The following is a 15597-nucleotide window of genomic DNA, read 5'->3' on the forward strand; positions in this document are numbered from 1 at the left end:
GTGCAAGAATTTCTGGTACTTGATGCACAAGAGACAGGAATCTGAACTTGAGGTGCTTTACTTTTCCAGGTATTAAAAGGTAGCATTCCCCAGGACTGACACCTCCCCCACCAGAAAGAGCCTCCAAAATCTTAGATTCCGTCCAAAATCTTAGACTCCGTCCAAATAAGGCTCACCAGTGCCCTGCCTTCGCCCCACAATTTGGCCCAGCCACACCAACCTGCCCTACGAAGAGAATTCTACAAGATGCTGCTGAGTCAAAGGGGCTATGCAAGCCCAAACAATCTGCTTGATCATCAGCATGGGCAAAAACAGGTCACTTGACGGCATTGAGGGTTGGGGAGATAAGGATGCAAGCCACTGACTGGATCCACTTCTCCACAACCTGCTTTAAGGACCCACAACCAGCTGATTCTAACCCTGGGTGCAAGCTCAATCCATGCCCCTGCTGGCAACCTGCTAACAAGTCACATCTTTCTCCAAGGCTGCCCTGGGGTACTTGCCTTGTATCGGTTAATGACGTCAAGTTCTTTCTGAGTGGTGCAGAATTGCACTAGTAGGCCCAACATGCCTGCGTAGCCTTGGCTGGCTTCGAGGCTGAGAATAACAGAGAGGTACTGATCCACCAGCCCAGGGTTCTGAGGAGAAGACATCAAATCAGCACAACCAAGAAGCTAATTCAAGGAGCTCAAATTGGGGGGTAGCAAACATGGGGTTCTCCATATGTTGTTGGACTACAACTCCCACAATCTCCAACTACTGGATATGCTAGCTGGGGCTGATGGGAGTTGCAGTCCAACAATGATCGGGAGGGTTCCATGCTGGCCACCCGTGACCTAAATAATCAGAATCTGTGTCATGCTCTCAGAAGATGTATACAACACCTCTTTCCACAGCCTGTTCAGTTTCTTCACAGCCCCGTCCACCACCGGCTTGCGAGAGCCACCCAGAACCTCCAACAGCAGCAGACACTGAACTTCCACCTGTTTAAAAAGGAGAGAACGGACCAGTATAAATTATGGGGAACCTTTGGTCCTCCAGATGTTGCTGAACTCCAATGTAACTATGTACTAGAAAAGTATGGATGGGGTCTCTTCGACGAACTGGCATGAAAAAGTATGGAAATTTGCACTTGTTGAACACACCAATAAAATTAGAATGGCACAAAGTGCAGAACGAAAGGACCCCTTTATGGTTGATTGACATAGCTTCATTCTGTAAAGGACCCCTGGATGGTTAAGTCCAGTCAAAGGCAACTATGGGGTTGCGGCGCTCATCTGGCTTTCAGGCTGAGGGAGCAAATGTTTGTTCACAGACAGCTTTCCAGGTCATGTGGCCAGCAGAACTAAACTGCTTCTGGCACAACAGGACACTGTGATGGAAATCAGAGCGCACAGAAACACCGTTTACCTTCCTGCTGCAGCAATACCTATTTATCTACTTGCACTGGCATGCTTTCGAATTGCTAGGCTGGCAGGAGCTGGGACAGAGCGACGGGAGCTCACTCCATCGCGGGGATTCAAATAGCTGACCTTCTGATCAGCAAGCCCAATGGTTTAGACCACAGTGCTGCCCGCGCCATTTTGCTTCATTCTGTATACAGTGAAGAATGAGTATAAAATACTCCATACAAGCATTTTTGGTTGCTTTACTTTCTTTGTGGACCTATGGAATCTGGATATATGATGTGGACTTGAATGGACATCTGATTGGGATGTGGACTTCATCTCATGCAGAGGGTGTGGGTAATTTTTTTCATTTTTGCTTTCAATTTTTGTATTTTAATTGCTTTGCAATATACACGTATACGATGCATTATCAAAAAGTGGAGGTCAAGGTTTCTTACTAGTTTCTCCCAGGTTTCTCCCTGTCTCTTCTCATGTGTGGGGAAGACGATGCGAACGAGCAGGCAAGTCCAGGAGAGGGCCTGCAAGGCCGCAGATCCACTGCTTTTACTGCCACAGAAAAAGCGAGAAGGAAATGAGGCCTCAACTCCAGGAAAAACAGTCAATAATGTTAACAGCTATATTATTGCTCTCTTGAGTGCAACAAAAGCTGAGCCAAAAAACTCCCAACCTGTAATATCTGTGATATAAGAAGTTACAGGGTTTCAGCAGGAAGCTACAAGGCATGCGGTGATCGGAAATGAAGAAGCATGCCTACCCTAAAGCTTTTGCAGGAGCAAACAGCACTGAAAGCAGGAATCACATATAACTGCCCCAGCACCATTACAAATGCAAATTGTCATGAATGCACAATAAAGAGAGTGTCTGGAGGGGCCTTGGGAAGCAGACAGCCACCTTTTCAAGAAATGATTCCCAAAGATGCCATGGCACTGAATTCCGACTCTCACCTGGGTCCTCCAGACTTGCTGCTGATCCCCGAAGACTGCAGGGACTGCAGAAGGTTCTTGGCAGTTGCTTCCGGCTGACATTCTGCAAGCTGCTGAAGCGCTGCCTGGAGGGCTCTGTGGGAGGCTGCATCTCTGACGGGGGAAGAAATTGGAGGGTTTCAGAAATAATCAGCTGATTATCCTTAAGGTTAGGGTTGGAAGCACCTTCCTACCAGCCTACATTATTAACAAGCTGCGTTTCAACTGATTAACCTATTAAGTAAATTTAAACAAATCTGTGTGTTATCGGACCTCAATATCAATGTCTCTTTGAAATGGAAAGACGTGTAACATAATTTTTCAATTAGGTAAACAATGACGACTACTGGATTGTTATACGGCAGTCTTTTAAAAATAGTTATTTCACTGAGCATGGCAAATGTTTACATCAGGGATGAGGAACTTCCGACATAGGGGTCAAATGTACAAGCCTCTCTATCTGGCCCTTAAAACTTTAACCAGGCCCCATATCCTTCCCAGACCACACCCCTCAAACCAGCTCTGTTTTGCTTTCTTTGGGTGTTTTGGCCTATGCTTTGGAATATGCCCTTGAATTCTGATAATGCCTCTTGCTTCCCTGGATGGAGGATGGAGCAGGGTGCATGCAAGTGTGTGTACTGTAAGATTCACATTTGTTGCTCTGCCTGCCTGTCAAGGCAGGAGTCGGGAATAGGTCAGGAATAACTCACAAGGTGTTGGGGAAGTTAACTCTTTATTCAAAGAAACAAAACAGCTTAGGCTTAGGGAACACAGCAACTCTTCCCAGTAGGTCTTGCCTCAATGAGGCAGTTGTGAAGTCTACCCCGCCCCCCGCCAGCTCCCTGAAACTCCTCCTCCCCCAGGTTATTCCCAAGCACCCTGAGTCTCCTCCACCTTGTCTGTCTTTGCTCCACCCTCTTCATACCTCTTCTGGTTCTAGGTGACCAAGGGGGAAGGGAGCTGGTTGAGGCAGGAGGGGGAGACCCCCGGCTTATTCAGCAGCCTGTCTGATCTCTGCCTCTTGGCCTCCTCTTCTCCAGCCTCCACTTCTGGACTGCTCTCTGCTACAGCCTCTTTCTGCTCACTAAACCTAGTTACCGCTTCAGCTTCCGACACATTCTCTTCCCAGTCTTCTCCCTCTGACCACTCATTGTTGTCCCACCACCAATCCCCAGGCTCTGAGTCTTTTTCCCATCTGGTGCCTCCTACCATTTCCCTGCATCCAGCCAGTCCATGACACCACCTATGGCATGCAGCCCCCTGGAAGGCTGCCCCAAAAAGAATCTGGCCCTCAGGATTAAAAAAAAGTTTCTCAACTTTGATTTACATGAATCAAACAGAAATGCCAATAAACAGCTATCACAAAGGGAGGGAGGGAGGAAGAACACCTCCCTCATGTCCCCAAACATTGTTAACTTTTCCTCAGAGAGCAGCTGCTACAAGCCCTTATTTTGGTTAGTCTTTTCTGAATATCTTCTGACACTCTAAGCTCACACTCTTACCTGTATCGATGCAGGGTGAGGCAGAACAACTTGCAGAGGCCCTTCACGGCACCTTCTGGAAGATCTGAAACAAGGTGGAGGGTTTAATGATCTTTGTATTGATGTGCATTTTATAAAATGTGTGCTACCCTGAGAATCTTCAGATTGCAGGACTTTGTTTCATATTCTTTAGCAAGAGATGGATATGAAACAACAAACTTTTTTGCCTCGGAGTTTGCAATGAAGGGGCCAGATGAGACCAGATTTGGCTCAGAGATTTCTAGGATCTGAGCCTTGCTGTGGCGCAATGTGAATACCTTTCCCAGTGATGCATCTTGCAAGTTCATTGAGGATGTCTCTTCGTTCCTTCACACTGGATGTGGTCACTTTCACTGCAAATCTCTTCAGTGCTTCAGAAACCTAAACGGCCAATCGGGGTGGAAGGAGAGAAGGGTTTCTAGTTTAGTCCTCTCCAGATGGCCAATGTACATCTACATTAGAGCTCCTTGGTTGAACTAAGACCCTGATCCTATGTGTGTTTCTTCTGGAGAAAAGTTCATTGAGACTTAGTCTCAGGTAGGTGTGCATCAGCTTGCAAGCTTAACATGTATCAGATCAAGTTGCCAGTTTCACCTGAAAGTGTTTTTGACTGAATTCCTTACTACTCATTATTTCTTTGTAGTGTGTACGTACACACACACACACACAGCAGGCAAAGAAAACAAGGGAGAAAGACTCAAAAGAAAATCAAGGGAAAGGTCTTAACACAGTATCAAATTTTGAGAAAGACAAGCAGGTCCTGGGTCTGCCTCCTAGTGAGCCAACAACTAGTGGGAGCCAATCAAGAAAAAAGAGAATAGAATTTAATAAAATAAATGAACAAGACCCTTGGATAGCTACTCCTCCTGACATAACAACCTTGGTCAGGAAAACAAGCCAAGGCAGAGATGGATGAGGGGATGGCTGTAGGTCAGAAAGCAGAGTATGTGCATTGTATGCAGAAGGTCACAGGTTCAATATCTGGCATCTCCAGACATAGATGGAAAAGACTACTATATGAAACCCACAGCATAGACATTATACTGAGCTAGATGTTTCAGTAGTCTGACTCAAAATAAGGCATCTTCCTATGCTCGTGTGTGTTGAAGGAAGAGCCAGAAAATCAGTGGCAAAGCATCTGCTTTGCATGCAAAATGTCCCAGATTCAATCACAGGCATTTCCAGGCAGTGCAGTTCTGTCTGAAATCCTGGAGAGAGCCACTGCCAGCTAGTAAAGGCAATATCAAGCTGAGTAGATCAATAGCCTGTCATGGTATAAAGTTCTTTCCTGTATTTTATCCCATTTTATCCTTAACAACTCTATGAGCTTGACCAGGCTGACTCTTAGCAGCTTGCTCAAAACCATCTATTCAGTACAGAGGAGGTTTTCAAATCCAACCTATTTCTGGCAGAGTCTGTCCACTAAATGTTTCCAGTTCCATCTGCTTCTATTCTCCTGTAGCTCTACCTGTAGGCCTGGTTTCCCTAGCAACCCAGCAGGAAAGTCGCAATGCAGTGTATTGCAGTGGTTACATTAGAAAAGTTTTTGTTTTCTCAAATTTCATTTGTTCCAAGAGAAACTACGTTTAGCAGAAAATACAAAGGTACCCAACAGGTTTGTCACCTTGTCACCACATAGGAAGCTGGCCCAGAGTCAGATCTTCGATTCGTCTAACTGTGGTGTTGGCAGTAGTCAGCATGGTGCCCTCCAGATGCTGTTGGACTCCAACTCTCATCAGCCCCAGCAAGTATGACCAATGCTCAGGAACTATGGGAGTTGGAGTACTACAACACCACCTCAAGGGCAACATGTTGGCTAAACTGAAGAGGCTATTCAGAACCTCCAATGGGAGTTTTTCCTAGGCTAACAGAGAGGACTGAACTTGGTATCTTCTGACTGGAAAGCAAGTGCTATGCCACTAAGGTATGCCCACTGTCAAATAAGAGACTGACAATTAGAGCCTGAAAATAGTGAACTAGTGGTAAAGGATGCAGCTCAATGGTGACGCATATACTTTATATGCAGAAGGTTCCAGGTTAAGTTTCCAGCATCTCCAGGTAGGGCGTTGAAAGACTCCCTGTCTAAGACCCAGGAGAGCTACTGCCAGTCATTGCAGACAGATAACGCTATGCTAGATGGACCAATGATTTGATTCATTGTAAAGCAGCTTCCTATGCTTCTATTTAAAACCAGTCTTTAATTCAGAACCATGAGAACTAGAAACTGTGGCTCAGTTACACAGCATTTTTTCTGCATGCAGCAGCTCTCAAGCTCAATTTGTTTTTAACTATTTTCAACACTACATTTTAAAATAACTGTAACCCTGGGATCTTATGGTGACGGGCAGGTAAGAAACGGATGCAGGGGCAGTAAAATCCCTGGAATCCCTAAGTACGTCTCAGAATGTCTTCTGTCTGAAACCCATTCTGCACAGACAATATTGAGCTATATGGACCAATGGTCTGAGGGTTCAACCACACTCCTCTTTGTTCCGTGTTTTCTGAGCACAGGTCTGGGATTTCCAGGTCCATGTCTAAGCAGTGGTGCATTTTTTGTTTGTTTCACTGCCATGCCACTTTCACCAGGAAAACCCAGTTTTATCACTGCATCAGAGCAAACAACAATGTGCGGGGAAACCCAATTGCTATTTGTTCCAATTCAGTGGTAAAACGCAGGTTTCACCAGGGAAAACGGGGGGGGGGGGAACCTGCTCCAAAATGGACCTGGAAATCCCAGATCTGTGCCTAGACGCAAGGCACAAAAGGAAGTTTGGAAGAGCCATTAGTATAAGGCAGCTTCATATGTTCCTGGGGAGCGGTCCTTGCTCAACAACAGAGAACCTAGTTTGCATGCAAAGGGTACCAGGTTCAATTCCTGGCAAGGCTTGAAAGAGTCATTGTCTGAAAACGTGGAGCGCCGCTGAGCTAACAACACTGAGCTAGACGGAGCAACAGTCTGGTTAAGCGTGAGGTAGGCGCCTACTAAAACGAGGACTTTCTCCAGAACCCTAAGGACTGGAATCTTGCTTTATTTTTAGCAGAAGGGCTCTTGCTCGGTGGCGTCTGGCGTGGTAGAAGGCCGCTTCCTATCTTCCTTGGGACCTGCTTCTCCCCCTCTGACAGCCAACAGACAAGCTGGACGGGCTCCAACTACTGACCTCCCCCTCCCCCGGCCCTGCCCAAGGGGCTCCGCAGCTGGGCGGAGGGAGGAAGGACGCGGCCCCGCGGCCAGAGAGGGAAGAGGCGCTGCCTTCCGCCCTCGCCTGCCCACGGCTCGCTTCCATTCCTCTCGCCTCCTCGCACCGCCCGTCGCCTCGCCTCAAGCAGCACCCACCTGCGTGTCAGCCGCCATAGCGCCGGCTCCAACCCGGAAATAATTCTCCGTCACTTCCGGGGAGCTTTGGGCGCAGCTTAATGGCGTCACGAAGTTTCTTGCTGAGCTGTTAGACGGAGGGGAGGAGCGAGGCAGGCTGACGTAAGCTAAGTAAGGCTCCTCCTCCTTTTACCACGCCTTCTGTGGTGGCTAAGCTAAAGTGAGGCTGCGGCCTACAAGCAGCCACCACTCCAAATACTGTAAATTACCCCCGTTAATTCCCAGTCTTGTCAACTCTAATTAAAGATAAAAAATCCGCTATGGTATAAACTTCTGTGGATGACTGTTTATTAGTAATAGGGGGCAAGTTGTGCCACTCCCCAGGCATAAAAAGTTTCCAAAGTGGCTTATCAGGAAGATGATTTGACACTGGAGGGTAGGGCCTGAGAGACAGCACCAAAGGAAAAGGGAATGGGAGGGAGGAGAAAAAACAAGCTCAGGATGGAGTAAAAGCTAGGATTTCCATCTACAAAGGCTTTCACAAATTGGCAGCACAATACTGTTTGTTTCAACAGACTGTAACAGCTACATCTCTAGCAATTACTAGGAAGTATCCCTAACTTCCCTCAAGCCTATCCCTGCTAGGTAGGTAGGGGTGTGTGATAGCCACCCTGCTGATTCAAAGTAAACATCCATTTCCCCACAGTGATTGCCATATTCTTCACTCACTCACAATATACCCAAACCTTTTCCCTGAATTAAGCTGAAGGTAGAATACATATGGTTCTCCTTCCCTCATTTTATCCTCACAACACCTAAGATAGGCTGGACTTGTCTGGAAAAGCAGCTTGAAAATACTTATGTACATACATACGATATAGGATATTACCTATTCTTCACCTCCGTGGGGCAAAGAATGAGAAATGCTGGGGTTTCACCGCATTCCAGCAACATCTTCTAGTCCAAAGGTTCCTTATCTCAGATTTACATATCCCTCCCTTAGTTTTCTGCTCAAGGGAGTAAGAGGCCCAGGGCGAAACTACTCTTTGATCTGCAAAACTGCAGATCATTCCAAGCTTCCTGAGCTGGAAAAAAAATTCTGAAAGCCTTGTTACTTCAGATCAGGGAGGGCTAGAATTGTGGACGGAGGTGGTCCCCTGAATTGTGGAAGGGGGAGGTCACTGACTGTGGACCAGGCATGCATTCAGTTGCATAAAGGTAAAGGTACCCCTGCCCGTACGGGCCAGTCTTGACAGACTCTGGGGTTGTGCGCCCATCTCACTTAAGAGGCCGGGGGCCAGCGCTGTCCGGAGACACTTCTGGGTCACGTGGCCAGCGTGACATCGCTGCTCTGGCCAGAGCCAGAGCCAGAGCCGCACACGGAAACGCCGTTTACCTTCCCGCTGGTAAGCAGTCCCTATTTATCTACTTGCACCCGGAGGTGCTTTCGAACTGCTAGGTTGGCAGGCGCTGGGACCGAACAGCGGGAGCGCACCCCGCCGCAAGGATTCGAACCGCCGACCTTTCGATCGGCAAGCCCTAGGCGCTGAGGCTTTAACCCACAGCGCCACCTGCGTCCCAGTTGCATAGCCCTGCCTTTATAACAGGTGGAGTGCCATAACCACTGAAGGAGAGAAGTTGATAGTTCCCCCTGGCAGAGGACTAACCAAGAATGATAATGCGACATGGGTGTGTAGAGAAGTACTTTTATTTTATTGTTTCATTCTGCTCCGACTGATTGGCAACAAAACTCTGAAAGTTAGTCAAAGAGACCGAATCCCATGTCCTCGTCAGACTCTTCAGACTCCTCCTTGGCCTCCACCTTGGCTGGGGCTGCTGCAGCGGGAGCTGCAACCTCAGCTGCCACAGGGGCAGCAGTCACAAAAGCAGAAGGGTCAGCCAGGAAGGCCTTTACCTGTGGAGAAATTAAAAAAAAGCAAGGTCAGCTTCATACATCCCCCACTGGCACTTTGTGCCATGAATGGTTTCTGCTGGCAGGAATGTGTCACTTGAACTCGGATCATGTTTGCCTGGATGGAGAGGGGTGCACAAGTGTGTGTAGAAACTAATGTACTGCAAAGGAAGGTAAAATCTGCATTTGTTGCTCTACCCACTTTTGTCTCTTGCCCTTCCCACCACTGGTATGTGCACCACCATTAGAAGCAAATATAGCCCTACAGGTGAAAAGGATTCCCCACCCTGATTCAAAAATAGACTTGAGCTCTCCTCCAAACAATCTCCCTATTTATGTTGGATCACATTTGAAGGTGTGGGGAACTATTGACCCTCCAGGTGTGTCTGAACTACAACTCCTATCATCCCTAACCCACACTTGATGGGGCTAATGGGATTTTGGTGCCTAAAACAGCTTGGGGGGGGGGAAGTTTGGAGGAACCAAAGAGTGATTAACTTGTGGTAGAATTTTCCCGTGGGCTTCTCCAAACTTTCTGCAAAACCTGCCTCAAAGACTACAATCACAAGAAACCAGATTAAGTTGCAGTTCACACATAAGTTTTAGTGTGAAAAATGTGATTTTTTAAATTATTATTTTTTGAGGGAGGGCAATACTACAACTTCCACACCTGTGAATTTCAGAATCTTAAGCTGTCTGGTGTTAAAGTGACAACAGAGAATTCAAGGACTTCGGGGTTTGCAGACTTATTACTATACCTAATAATTTCAAAACGAACAATATAATTGTAGCAGAGCACCTGATGTGCTTGGGTGTTAGGTAATGTTTCGAAGTTGTACCTTGATGCACGCTATGTTAGCTTGCTCTCCATTATGTTTATATGTAAAATTCAAATAATATATGCACACATACAAAAAGGAAAGCTGTAGCCACTGGAACCACTCTTGCCAATTCAACATTATGCACTCATCATCCAGTTCAACATATCATCATCCTTACCTTGTCAGCTAATGGGAAAGAGTAATCAGTCTCTACAGCCACAGCCAGGACTCGTTTGTACCCATTGATGATGGAGTGGGGCACAGAGGCAACGGTCGGGTAGCCAATTTGCAGGCAAACACTGGCAACATTGCGAACACCCTGGTAGGAGAAAAAGTGCACGTCTTTACTCCTGTTCATCCCGTGGCAATTCCAATATGTTTTAGGCGCTCCCTGTACTCTCCCAAATTCACAATGCAAAATAAACAACAACTGGCATTTTTACTTTCCAACTGTAGTCTAGTGACTTCAAACTAGGTACACACCCATACAAAGGAAGCAATTTTCAGTGCTACTTCTGGAACACTCACAGCACAATCCTATACATGCCTTTTCAGAAGTCCTATCAAATTCAGTGGGACTTACTCCTAGGATAAGTGGATATGGGGTGGCCAACTTCAGGCACAACAAATCTGCCTTCCACTGAATCAGACCACACCAAGCGAAGGCAGACCACTTGTCCATGCAAATCAAAAGAGGCATCACTTACTTCCAAGAAGCGCCCATGCAGGGTCTCTTCAGTGATGTCCAGGACTTCAGGGCTGTAAATGCTGCCATTATCAAACACCTGCTGGATGACGAGCCCAAAGGAGAAGGGGGAGATGTTCAACATGTTCAGCAAGGTGGCTTCGCTGGCACCCACTTTGTCTCCGGTCTTGATCAACTGCACATCACTCTGAGAAACAAGAGGGGGAGAAAAACCAGCAAATTCAACAGCAACTTCTTTACAAGAACAAGAATTGTACACCATCTCAGCAAGGTGATGTATGTTTAGTCCAGTTGAGTCAGAAGTGCTGAAAGGAGAAAACAACACGCTCTCCTGTCAGGCTGGCTAAGGCCAAGTCCCTCTTGGCCCCTCTGCTTCATTCATGTCAAGTACTTTTGCAGAAAGTGAGTATCATTCACACACACCATTTATATTTCGAAAAATTAACAAAAGGAAAGAAACATAATCAGCTCATGTTAACAATAAAAACAATAAATCATTCCTGACTTATTATTTTACACTTAAATATTGCCCTTCATTCAAGGAACACAGGGTGGTTTACAATACAGAAACACAAAAATATATCACATAATTACAAACAAAACAACACACACACTTAAGACAATTTATTAATATAAGCTGCCATACAAGCCAAACAAGATTGACAATGGTTAAGATACACGTTCAAATGCAGAAAGGTCAGTGAGATCTTCAGAGCACCAAATGGGTGTTTATCCTTCCAGCCTTGGGAGTACACATTGCTATTATTGTGCCTTGTCCTGCCACCCCTTATAACTTGCCTTCTTCTCATGAAAACCTGGGGTAGCTATTTTTTAAAAAAAAAAGAAATAGAAGTATAAGCACAATCACCATAGACAGCCACTAAGTACTCACCAGAATTTCAATGGTGCCCCTGGAGATCTTGGTGGTGATGCCCAAAGCCTGGAAAAAGGAGGTCTTCTCAGGGCCAAGGCCGGTGTTTTGAGCTGGCACAGTGACCTCACAGGGGGCAATGGCACCTGCACGAGCAGCAGCTGGTACCTGAGGGAGGAAAAAAACCCAAGTCATCCTTGGCACTGAATGTTGGGAGGATTCAGGACCGAATAAAGTACTTCTTCAAAAAGGTGAAATTAACTATGGAATTTCACTCCCACAGGAGTGATGGTCCCCAATGTGGGAGGTTTTTAAAGACAATTTAATAAATTAATGGATAAGGCTATTAATGGCTATAAGCCACAGTGACTGATGTTCTTCCACTACTGGAGGCAGTAAGCTTCTGAATTCCAGTTGCTGGAAACCACAGAAGGGGAGTGTCCTTGCACTCAAGTCCCACTTGAGGATCTGCTTGGCAACTGTAAGAACAGGACACTGGACTATATAGGCCTAATCCAGCAAGCTCTTATTATTTCCTTATCACTGAGGTCCAGTTCCAACGGCCTTCTGGTGGTTCCATCACTGTGAGAAGTGAGGTTACAGGGAACCAGGCAGAAGGTCTTCTCAGTGGTGGCGCCTGCCCTGTGGAACGCCCTCTCATCAGATGTCAAGGAAATAAACAACTATCTGACTTTTAGAAGACATCTGAAGGCAGCCCTATTTAAGGGAAGTTTTTAACGACTGATGTTTTAATGTATTAATATTTTGTTGGCAGCCACCCAGTGTGGCTGGGGAAACCCAGCCAGATGGCTGGGGTATAAATAATAACTTGTTTTTGTTGTTATATCAGATGTACTCTACAACATCTGGAGACCACCAGGTTGGGGCAATTTAGGTGAAAAGAGCCACTCTCTTCCTCCTAAGTGGTTACTACTTACCTTGTTGGCCAACAACATGTCCCTGATTTCAGTCAGATCCTCCTTGGTGAACACGAAGCCCACATTACCACGGATATGAGGCAGAAGCCTAACGAGAAACAAGACATGTTCTATTAGCAACATCATTTCTAACCTGATTTCTTTATAAACAAACAAAAATTATAGGCAGGTAACAATAACATCCAGCTGTAGAATTAACAAATTTTACATACATGCTCTCAATAACCTTTGCAACAACCCTTTAAGGTAGGACAGTATTATCCCTATACTGCAGAGATTGGCCGCGAGACTGATAGAGGGTCATCTAGTGAATTTGCAGCTCAAGCACACTTTGAACAAAGGACTTACTGGCTCAATCTTATTTTAAAAATGCGTATTTTTTTACAGCTAATGCAAAGGAATCTAGGAAATGCTGCATCACTAACTTTTCCAGAGCAGGGTTGTTTTCCAGATGTCCCCGGATTGCCTTGCGCATCATGGTGTTCTTCCCCATCAGGACCACGGCCTTCCCACGCAAGGACATGCGGATCTGCTGCATCTGCTTGGAACCAACATTGTCTGCTCCCACAATGAAGCATTTTGGATAGTCGTCCAAGAGTTGCTGCGGAAAGAAAGCAAACCCTGAGAAAACCTTTTCAAACTTAGGGCTGGCACACTGTCTGCTTGCAATAAGATGCAGATACCAAACATCAAACAGGGGTAACATTTAAATTAGAAAATTAACTCCGAATAAAGTGCTGGCTTTCCCTGTGGCACACAATCAAGTTAGCACATACGAATCACTTTGAACACGTACAAAATTTTGCATATAGTCAAATTAGTAACAGTAACAATACTTAGCATTTTTGTGCATTCAGGGTTTCACATACGTTATCTTGCCCATTATTACACCAGTCCTGTAGACCAGGCATGTCCAACTCCCAACAGACTGTTATCTACTCCCAGTATAAAAAAACTGGCAGTGATCTACCCATTGTCATTGGAGGAAGTGTGCATGGGGCGGGTGGATTGCCCAGAGCCGAGCAGCTTTTTTAAGGGTAGGATTGCCCCGAGTTCTTCAACTTTTATTTGTTAACTTTCGGTAAACTTTATTTAATCCTACGATCTACCAGGATCAGCCGGGGATCTACCAGTAGATCACGATCTACTGTTTGGACATGCCTGCTGTAGACAAATTTATGCTGATTATGATCTATGGGCCAACTGTGGTCACCCTTTACTGTACACGCTCAGAAGGACCATCGATTCCTGCTTCTCATATTATGATCTCGGATACTGCAATATGATAGTACATCTGAGCCCTGCTCCAACCATGCATCACTGAAAGGGTCTGGCTACAATCCCACATTATTCTGTATGCACTGAGAGATCCTTATTCTTAAGACTCCAACATTCCAGACTTGAGACGATGCTGCAACATAAGGACAGAGCTGTATGGTGTGTTGAGCCCACAGAATTTGCTGGACTATTCAGTGATGGCCACCAACTTTGGCTGTTTTAAATGGGGAATAAACAGATTCATGGAGAATAAGGCTATTAGCGGCTACTAATCATGGAGACAATATCATTCAGAATACTGTAACAAGTGGGCAGAGTTGTCTTTGTGCCCTGCATGCAGGCTTCCCATTAGCATCTGGTTGGCCACTATGAAAAAAGTATTTTGGACAGATGGGCCTTTGGTCTTACCCAGCAGGTTTGGTCTTATACATGCAACTTAAATAGAAAAGCATCCTGTACATACGGAAGTGTTTTTTAATTGTGTATTGTTATTACTGCTGCTGCTTTTGAAACTTAAGTTTTTTGCAGAATATACAAAGAGGATTACTTTCACCAGAGTACTGTACTGCTTTGTGATTACAATGATTTGTGATCACTGTACTGCTTTGTGATTAATTTATTACTTTTTTTAAAAGTGCTCTTTACCTGGTGACAGAAGCCTTCAATGCATCTCCTATTGCTTATTCCTTTCCCAACTTAATTTCTGTCCCCAATAGCTTTCAGGGCAAATCATACAATGTACTTATAATCATAGGCATCTCTCTTGAAATTAATTACATGATTCCTGCAAGGTGTAAGGTGCTTATGCTCTGCCTCCAGAGTCTGAGGGAGCAATGCCTCTGAATACCAGTTGCTGTAAACCACACAAGGGGAAAGGGCTGTTGAGCTCAAATCCTGCTTGTGGGTTTCATGCTGAACTAAGATGGAACACTGGCCTTGACCAGCAAGGCTCTTTTTATGTTAGACCTATTGATGATATCTTATCACTAACTGCTTTAAAGGTTGTTGCTGTTTTAAAAATTAAGCACGAGAGAAATTCCATGAAGTGATAAATAATAGTGAGCCAGTGTTCTTCTTAAATCTTATTTTATTATTCTGCACGGCCCCCAAAGGATGTATTTTATGAGGCATCTAATGGATGCTAGGAACTAATGGTACTTTGTACATGCTCAGAGAAACCCTCGCCGGCATCTCTTTTTTGTCTTGTTTTCCACTTGTGCCACAAAGAAAAGGTTTCCAACGGGAGAAATAAGAACATCAGCCCTGTTCCCCCTCGCCCAAGCCACCAGAAAGACTCACGATGATCTTGAGGAAGTAGTTTGACTTCCACGTGGCTCGGTCTTCCCTGGGCATCGCGGTGACCCAAGGATCGCACGGCAGCGGTTTAAAGACTCCGGTGTTTCTCTACAGAGGACAGACAAAAGAGGCTCCGGTTAGGCCCGGCCCCACCTAGGCCCTAAAGGCCTCCCCGGCCCGCCACCGGCAACACACCTACCTCACGAGGCCTCCGTGGAGCAAAAGAGCTAGCCCCGCCCCGCCCCACGCTTTTATAACCTCCCCGAGCGCCGCGGCCAATCGGCGGCGAGCAACAGCTTTCTCCTCCCCCTTCCTCTCGCTGCGGATTGGACAGGTCTGTCGGTGACGAAAGGAAGCGGCGGGAGAGCGTGGGGGGGGGGAGAGAGCTATTCTCAGCTCTCATTGGTCTAAAGAGCCATCCTTCCAAATACCCAGAAACTTCCTCTCCCGCCTTTTAAAGGGAGAGGAAGCTTTCGTAGCTGTGCAGGCTGAGAGAGGCATGCTCCCCCTGCTGGGGCAGAAACCCATATAGATGTAGAGGGAAATATATATGCCAGTGGTTTTCAGCCAG

At 46.0% G+C, this 15597-nt stretch overlaps 2 protein-coding genes across 2 annotated transcripts in view; both read right to left on the reverse strand.

Annotated features, from left to right (window-relative positions):
* The window catches only part of GCN1 (GCN1 activator of EIF2AK4), a 67187-nt gene extending 59884 nt beyond the window's left edge, over positions 1–7303 (reverse strand). The window contains exons 1-7 of the mRNA XM_079957339.1: positions 7226–7303; positions 4170–4272; positions 3874–3937; positions 2354–2485; positions 1847–1955; positions 885–983; positions 504–638 (exon numbers count right to left, since the gene is read on the reverse strand). Coding sequence (XP_079813465.1) covers positions 504–638; positions 885–983; positions 1847–1955; positions 2354–2485; positions 3874–3937; positions 4170–4272; positions 7226–7243 — 660 coding nt within the window. The 5' untranslated portion in view covers positions 7244–7303. The remainder of the gene's footprint in view (positions 1–503; positions 639–884; positions 984–1846; positions 1956–2353; positions 2486–3873; positions 3938–4169; positions 4273–7225) is intronic.
* Positions 7304–8896: 1593 nt separating this feature from the next.
* RPLP0 (ribosomal protein lateral stalk subunit P0) lies at positions 8897–15268 on the reverse strand. The gene is made up of 8 exons (XM_079957686.1): positions 15226–15268; positions 15030–15134; positions 12878–13053; positions 12453–12540; positions 11536–11682; positions 10645–10830; positions 10116–10256; positions 8897–9119 (listed from the first exon to the last, which is right to left on the reverse strand). The coding sequence occupies exons 2-8, from the start codon at positions 15081–15083 to the stop codon at positions 8964–8966; spliced, it is 948 nt and encodes a 315-aa protein (XP_079813812.1). The 5' UTR covers positions 15084–15134; positions 15226–15268; the 3' UTR covers positions 8897–8963.
* Between the last annotated feature and the right edge of the window lie 329 nt (positions 15269–15597).

This window comes from Podarcis cretensis (genome assembly GCF_951804945.1).
Source record: "Podarcis cretensis genome assembly, chromosome: 16".
NCBI classification, from domain to species: domain Eukaryota; kingdom Metazoa; phylum Chordata; class Lepidosauria; order Squamata; family Lacertidae; genus Podarcis; species Podarcis cretensis.